Source organism: Trachymyrmex cornetzi, unplaced genomic scaffold (genome assembly GCF_001594075.2).
Source record: "Trachymyrmex cornetzi isolate Tcor2-1 unplaced genomic scaffold, Tcor1.1 scaffold673, whole genome shotgun sequence".
Lineage (NCBI taxonomy): Eukaryota > Metazoa > Arthropoda > Insecta > Hymenoptera > Formicidae > Trachymyrmex > Trachymyrmex cornetzi.
Genome location: NW_017299996.1, coordinates 30,270 through 38,569, shown reverse-complemented (window position 1 = coordinate 38,569; position 8,300 = coordinate 30,270). Strand labels below are relative to the sequence as shown.

Genomic DNA, 8,300 nt, shown 5'->3' with positions numbered 1-8,300 from the left:
ATATATATACATATACACACACACATACTAATGGTCTTTAATAAATTTGACACATTTCTGGCTATGTAAACACACGGTGAGAAAAACCGTATTTAAAAGTACATATGTCTAGAAATAATTTCGTCTCGTGTAAGCTTCGATAGTTATCACAAGTCAAATATAACATGGATATCAGAAAAATATTTAACATATATACATGTATTATAGTTCACGAGAAAAGGGATAACAAAAGTAGTGATGACGAGGCAAGTTTGCACAGAAAAGAGATTTAGAAGAAAGGAAATATATATACATTTAAAGAAAACGGGAGTATGTAGAATGCAAATGATAAGTTTAGAATAAGTGATAAAATACGGACAAAAATGTAATTAGTAGTAATATAAAGTTAAATTAATTTAGGCATTAGGGTAAAGCTGAATTAAGTAAAGATGGCAAAAAAATGTTTTGAAAATATCCACAAAAGAACTAAGCAACTTTTTTTTAGTTTTTACAATTTGAATAAGAACTGAGGCTTTTACTAATGACTAATCATAAACTTTGGGGACAATGGTTTTTTCCAATATATAAAAATATAAAATTGTTCATTATCTTCCCGTTTTACGTTAATCTTTTGCAATGTGTTTATTGAAAAGTTATATTTTTTGCTATTATCTCGAAGCTCTCTTCCATTCTTAATTTAGATTCTACACGAAAGTTAGGATAAGGATTTAGATTAAATTATATATATATATAATATATATTTTTCTATTACAAATTTCAAAGACAGCAACAGTAATATGTTGCACTTGACAAAGCGTATTTGAGTTCACACGGGAAAGAAAGATTATTTAACTATACATAAAACATCGACTATATTATTAAATGAAATTATCAACTAAGTTCTTAATCATAGATTCTCTGCATTTCACAAATCAGTCGTTTGCACGTGTGAAAACAGCGATGGTAATCGTGACAATATAATGATTAACAATGACATTCACGATTCCGATATAATACTATTTTTCTGCACGTTATATACTATACATTTCTTAAACAATGCTGTATACATGTGTGCACATACGTATACATAGCATACACTCTTAGAAAATATATTCTGAACGTAATATATATCGATCGCATTTTAATTTAATCCGATGCGAAGTTCCTGAGTTAATATTTATTCTATAAAAAATTCTCACATCGTGTGTTCGAGAGTAACATACACAAAATTTAATCAAAATCATTAATAATTTCGGATAAGGCCATGTTTATGTAATCGAAACGATTCGTAAACATAATCGCTTACCTCCCTAGGCTAGTACTACACATACTCCTCACTATTCGCTAATAGCAGAGACTTGTATCTTCGCGGATAATAGTCTTTCAGGTATAACTGACGCCAATAGAAAATCATATCGCTTTCTCCACCATGTCTTCGTCTATCACACGTGGCAGTGTCCCTCTTCTGGAGCTTTACGTGGTTTTCCTCTTCTATGAACTTAATGTTTTCCCTAAGACTCTTATACGTCCAACAGTTAATTATTATATATAATTATTAAGCGACATATTGTATATAGAGATAAAGAAGCCTACAAGAATATCTCGCATACAGACACTTTGAAGAAAGTTGTGATTTTCAAAAAATTTCCTATTTCTTGACTAATATTTTTATTTCTCTCTTTTAGAGCAAAAAAAAAGTGAACTAATCGCGAAAATACCGGAGATTTCGATTAGCACATAAAAAAATATGGTTTTTTTTAAACAGACTCATCAAGGGGTACAGGAAATTTTTTAAAGATCTTGAAAAATGATATGCAAATTTTAAAGATAAATGAAATAATTATAGCATTTCCAAAATGTATTTAAGTTCACGAGAAGAAAAATATATAATTTATCTCAGAGGATTTAATATCGTTGATAAAAAAATTTATCATAATTAAATACAAATCCTTCACAAATTTTAAGGATAAATCCATTGTAGCTTATTTTTTTAATTTATAGTATAAATTAGTTATTTATTAATTATTATTTCTTATTATTTTTAGGCACTACATATAAAAAGGAAAATAGTAGCAAGCAAGAGCAGGTGTATTTCTATAGCAAACTCTTACAATGCGTAGATCATGCTGGCTACAAGTGGAAAAGTACAAACTTTGTGTTGAAAAGAGAAATTAAAAGGAAATAAATAACGATGCTTCGAAACAATACCGTAAACACTTTGTATTATTATAATATCAATAGCTTTTATCATTATGCATAGATTGATCCCACACAAACACTTATATTTAACTTGAACTAAGATTCATGAAATCGTTGTATGCAACTCATCGAGGATTGTACAAAATTCCACATTATTGATTTTATACATTTGCACAGATTTTCATGCGAATATCTATAACTCAGATTGCATTATCGGATTGATATTCTTACGATAACGATTTGTTTCGAATTGAACGCCGTTTTACTACGATAGAATCAAAGCATTGGAACAAGATGTTATATTGAATTAAAATTTTCTACAGTTGGATATTATATATATACGATATGTACGGAAAAAAGAACCGATCGAGCAATCAGGTGATAAAGAATAAATGGTACGACTCATGCTGCTATTTCTACTAAACTAATCCGTAAAATCGAAGGGAAAGACAAAAATTAATAATATTTTCATGGATTTAGAAATTAGGCTCAGAGAACGATTAAGGACTTGCGTTAAATTTCAACACTCAATCCAGTAGTGTAAGAAAAAATATATGTATACATATATGTATACGAATTTATAAAATATATATATATACACACATTTAAAAGTGTATATATTTTTATTATTTACATATATATATATATATATATAGTTTAAAAATATTAATGTATTTTTCCCAATTTGAGTTTATTTACACACAGAAAAATACTATATATTTACATATATAGAGAATTTCATGTTACTGAAGGCATTATATTCCTATGTATATCTTTTTATATTTTTCATGAATTTTTTAATAATTTTGGTAAATTATTTATGTAATTTTTTATTATTACATATAAGAGAAAGAAATTATATACATCTATATGTATAAGAATCCCATATTAATTACATGAAAAATTAAATCTTGGTTAAATAAGTTAGTTTTCACATATAAAACTTATAATGTGATGAATGAAAGATACCATAGACACAAGGTTCAATAATTTTTGAATTATGGTGTAAAACTTGTGCTCATAAAGCACTTTTGATACACTATAGCTAAAAAATGATTCATCATTGAACTTTATGTCTATAACATCTTTTTTTCATTACATTATAAGCTATATTATATGTGAAAACTAAATAATTTCATCAGAACTCGATAATGAATGCTTTACAAATAAAAATACGAATCTATAAAATTTAATCGCTTCCAAAGCACTTTGTTTTACTTAAAAATGCTACGCGATAAAAAAAAGATAGAAAACGAAAAAAATATCTTTCAGTGAATGTAAATTAATAGTTTCTTGAACTATTTCCTTCGTCAGATATAAACTGTATAGTGATCTTAAGAAAGAAAAGGGAAAAAGAATAAAAATATCTCTCCATAAAACGAAGCAAAGTTTTGCATCGTCGTAGTGGTAACAGAAACTTGATTATTTAAAGAAAAATACGTCTGTTTAGCTAATAATTATTACAAAATATATACACAGATAAAGGAGGCAATCCTAGAGATTGAAGTTTAAAAAAATATGTATATATATTTAACATAAATCTATAACTTGATTTAATTGCAAATACTATATGCAGATAAATTCTTTACATATGTATAAATATATTGGTTTGTTCGGAATTCGTAGTGTTCAATCGATATTGTCATCGATTCTTAGCAATCATTTTTTTAAATGCTGTTTGTATATGTATTTTATAATGCTACTAGTGTAATAGTAGGTACTTAAGAGCCATTCAGAAAAATATAAGGCATAAGCAGTACGTGCGAATTGTACTTTCTTACAATCACAATAAAGTATATATATAAACATTTTATTTTACTATGATTATATATATATTTTTTTTTAATGTAAATGTGTGTGTGTATGTATATGTGTAAAATCATAGTAAAGATCACAAGGCAATAATGTAAGTAGCAAATTCAAAAGGATTTGCTTCTATTTTTGTGCACCATAGTCTTAAAAGACAAAAATTCCTGAGTATCATTTCAAAGCAAAAGTATCAAAATTATTGAATTTGTATTCGTTTAATGACGTTCAAAAGATGTAAAATAAGAAAGAGCATTTTTGGCATGTAATGTTTTTTTTTACTACTGCCAGAGTAAAAGTATTGCGTAGTTCGAAAAGATATATGCTGTTTATATGGATATCGATAAAAGCATTACGCGTGACTTTCTCATTTCAAAGCGGTCATTTTTTCTGGAAGATGCAAAATGTTCTATTAAATTATCTGTTATCGAAACAAATCATGATAAAAAAGTACTATTCTGTATAAACACATTACTTTAAAACTTTTCTCAAATTTCGCTACAAATTTTCAGAACAACCCAATATTTTATATGTAAAAAAAATATATGTATATATACTTATATTTATATATATACACGTAAAATATATATGTAAATATACAATACATACATACATATGTAATATGTACATATATATATACATGTAAATTGAAAGGTCTCATCACTCCGACATTGACGGAGGAGGTGGTGGAGGCGGCGGAGGTGGCGGTCCACTCGGCAGGGGAGGAGGCGACGGTGGTGGTTGAAGAGGCGGTGGAGGCAACAATTGTATATCTTCCTGCCGGGTGGACACAGCCGATTGTACGATATTTTGATTCTGATAAAGTTGATTTGGGAGCAATGACGGCGGTGGCACCGACGTGTTGATGGTACCGTCCGGCGTCATTATTAGGTTATTTCCTGTCGGATACATCGAGTATTGGGACTGTTGGTGAAATTGTTGGTAGTACTGCTGATAGGCGGGATCGTACACGTACCCGGTAGATGTATTAAATATTGATGTATGATAATTAGTATAAAAATAAGAATCTGTGCCCTGATCAGCTTGACCAGTCCCTCTCGCGTATCCGCCGACGTCGCCGCGAATGGCCGGGGGATGATGGGAATTATAAGGGGCTTGATGATGTTGATGACCGCGATTACCGTGGTTACCGCGGCCATTACCATAAATCTCCCGCTGGTAGTGACCACCAGCGTTACCGCGCTGACCGGCAACTGCATGATGTAGTGGTGGTCCGCGACCGCCGTGATGCTGACGGACGCCTCTTCCACGTACCTTATTATTGCTGCCGGAGTTATAGTGTCTGCCATTCTGCCGTTCTCCGGGTCGGTGGCCCTGGCCATAACCCGTTGCAGGTATCATCATCGCTTGCTTCTTCGTGGGCGGAAGGCCACTGCTGCCCGAGCTGTCGCCGATCATCTCGACTCGCTCGCGTTTCCGACTCGTAGTTTCGTTCGCGGATGATTCAGAGAGCTGCAGATATGAGGATCCGCTCGAGCCGTTCGACGACGACGACGATGACATCGACGGCGGCGGCTGCGCGGAACTCCTCGAGATGCCGAGATCAGTACGTATCTTGATCTTTAGCGGACCTTGCATCATCGGTGGCTGCGCAGGAGATGAACTCGGTACACTATCGGTGCCCTTGAGTCGTTCCTTGGGGATCTTGATTTTCAGGCCCGTGCTCTGTGGCGATATAGTTTTGTCCGACATGCTGGGACCTCCGCCGACCACGGTCGGCGATGCTTCCATGCCAAGATTCAGTTTGTCCTTAGGAATCGTAATTTTGATGGGCGCTGCCGCTGGGGTCTCCTCGCTCTTTTCCTTGTCTTTTTTCTCACGATGTTTCTCTTTACCTTTTCCCTTGTGTTTATGCTTATTATGCTTATTATCCTTACTCTTGTCCTTGCGCTTGTGTTTTTCTTTCTTTTTCTTCTTTTCACTCTTATGATGCTCCGACCGTTTCTCTTCGACTGGAGGAACAATCGTTACCGTGGAAGCTGCTGGCACTGCCAATTCCACCACATTACTATTACTTGGCAGCGTCATCGATACATTATCGGAAAGAACACTGATATCTACGGTCGAAGCTATCGGCGTGAAATTATCGCTCGCTATCGACAAACACTGGGTCGTCACTGGTAATTGATCCATCAACGAATGTTGAATAGACTGTAACCGATGCTGCTGTTGCTGGTGCTGCAATTGTTCTTGATGCACCTTTTGAGTGGGTAATTGGCTAGGTTGTTGCAGTCCCTGCAATAGTGAAGGCATCGGCGCCAGTGTCTCCTGGAGCAATGCGCTTATACTCTGCGCAGACTTGATCGGCGACGTGTACTCGAGTTTCGTCTGCGAGTGCGTCTGGGAATGCGTTGGTTCCAAAGCCCTATGTCCTGATGGTTCATTCTTTATATAATGCTCTGGAAATTCCCTTTTCACGCGATGCTCCGAGGACTCTTGTTTTACTACGTTGAGGTCCATACCATTAGTTAGTGTATTGACGTTAAACGAGACTTTATGCTGCGACATCGTGTTGAAACGAGGCTGATCCGACTCGAACGGTTTGATGAGTTCTGGCGGTTTCATATCGTTAATGACGGATGATGCGCTACTGTTCCTTCCGTTTGACGACGGATTGTCACGTATCGGTTGGATCAGATCGGGTACGCGACCGAGCATCTTCATTGCCTCCAAACTGGTTGTATCTTCCGTCTTGATTTCTGTTTTTATTACTACCTTTTCGTTCTCACTGATACTCGATGCACGGGTCCTCTTATGTGTGGATACCGCGCCGTCATTGGAAGATGGTCGTTTTATCGTTGACGAGTCTTGCAAATTCGGGGAACTCGCGAACGGTGACACGCGTTCCTTCAGCTTCGTAGCTGCAGAGGGTGGTGTCTTTTGTTTCGATTTAGGCCTTGCGCTTTGCGCGTGCGATTCTCTGGTCACAATAGGAGTCTCTGGGCTGAATAGTGATCTATGCTTACCAGGTGGTGTGTGCAGATTGCTCTGTTGAACATCGACGGAATTCCTCTCAACGAATTCCTCATGGACATTTGATCGTGATCGCTTCTCCGACTTTATATCGTCCATATTATTCAATGTGCTTAGGCAAGACTGGGAATTACTATTTTTAATAGTATCTTTCAGAATCTGGGATACACCCTGTGCACTATGCTGACTATACATCTGTGTCTTAATGGGTGCTGGCTTCTGTGATGACGATGTGCTTGGCGATGTGCCCTGTAGCAGAGCATTCTGGCTAGTAGTTGACGCATGCTTCATTTCACCTGTGAATGAGCTGCCTTTGTCCTGTTGCTGCTGATTGTACTTGGCATGATGCGGCTGTTTCTGCTGCGCGTTCATCAGATATGGTATATCAGCCTGCTTTGGCGGCGGCAATGGTTTTTCGATCAGCTTCCGCACCTCCTCACATCTCTGCTCCAATGTCTCTGCTTTTCGTCGTTGATTCTCCATTCTATTCATATCTGCATATTTGGCAGATTTAAGTCTTGGATCCTCCCCTCGGTACAATCTCTTATCGTGCGCCTGATGCTTGCTATCAAGTGCATTCAGTCTATGTCCGCTGTGATTATTACTCATCTTTTCCTGTAAAGTACTATGTGAGGATGCGGAATCCTGCACAGCACCACTGTCCGACCTATGAGGCACGGATTCGGACGAGGAACTATCTAAATTGGCGTGAGAATGCGAGTGTGTAATACCGCTTGTGCTGGCCACACCAGCGTTGTGTTCTCTTGACAATCGTTGCCTGTTGGGATCGCGATTAGGTTGATTACCAGTAGAGTGTCTCTGTACTGGTTGACCGACTTTCATATCCGGCCGATGATGATGATTATGATGAAGGCCAGTGCCCTTTTGCACAGATGGCATTTGGTGCTTGTTCGGCATACTTGCATTCGATACTGGTTTATGATGATGCGAATGGTAGGTCTTGTTAGGATCGGTGATATGGCACCCAATAGCGGCAGCTGCCTTTTCCCGCTCTAAACGCTCTCGTTCTTTCTTCTCACGATATTCTCGATAATCTATTGCGGTTGCTCTTGATGGTCCTGCAATAGTTCCAGTTTTCTTCTCATCTTGCTTCTCCTGTTGCGCATGATGAGAACGACTCGAATGAGCAACAGTAGCAGTGGCGGCGGCGCTATCCATGGTATGATGAGAGCGACTCGAATGAGCAGCGGTGACAGAGGCAGTTGCGGCGTCTGTCGCGTGATGAGAACGACTTGAATGAGCAACGGCACCGTCCGTATGATGAGAGCGACTCGAATGGGCAGTAACACCAGTCGTGGAGG

General features: G+C 36.8%; 1 protein-coding gene across 1 annotated transcript in view; it reads right to left on the bottom strand.

Annotated features, from left to right (window-relative positions):
• LOC108767432 (cyclin-T) overlaps positions 1-8,300 on the bottom strand; it is an 18,981-nt gene that overhangs the window by 5,196 nt on the left and 5,485 nt on the right. The window contains exon 8 of the mRNA XM_018517338.1: positions 5,260-8,297. Within this exon, the coding sequence (XP_018372840.1) occupies positions 5,260-8,297 (3,038 nt within the window). The remainder of the gene's footprint in view (positions 1-5,259; positions 8,298-8,300) is intronic.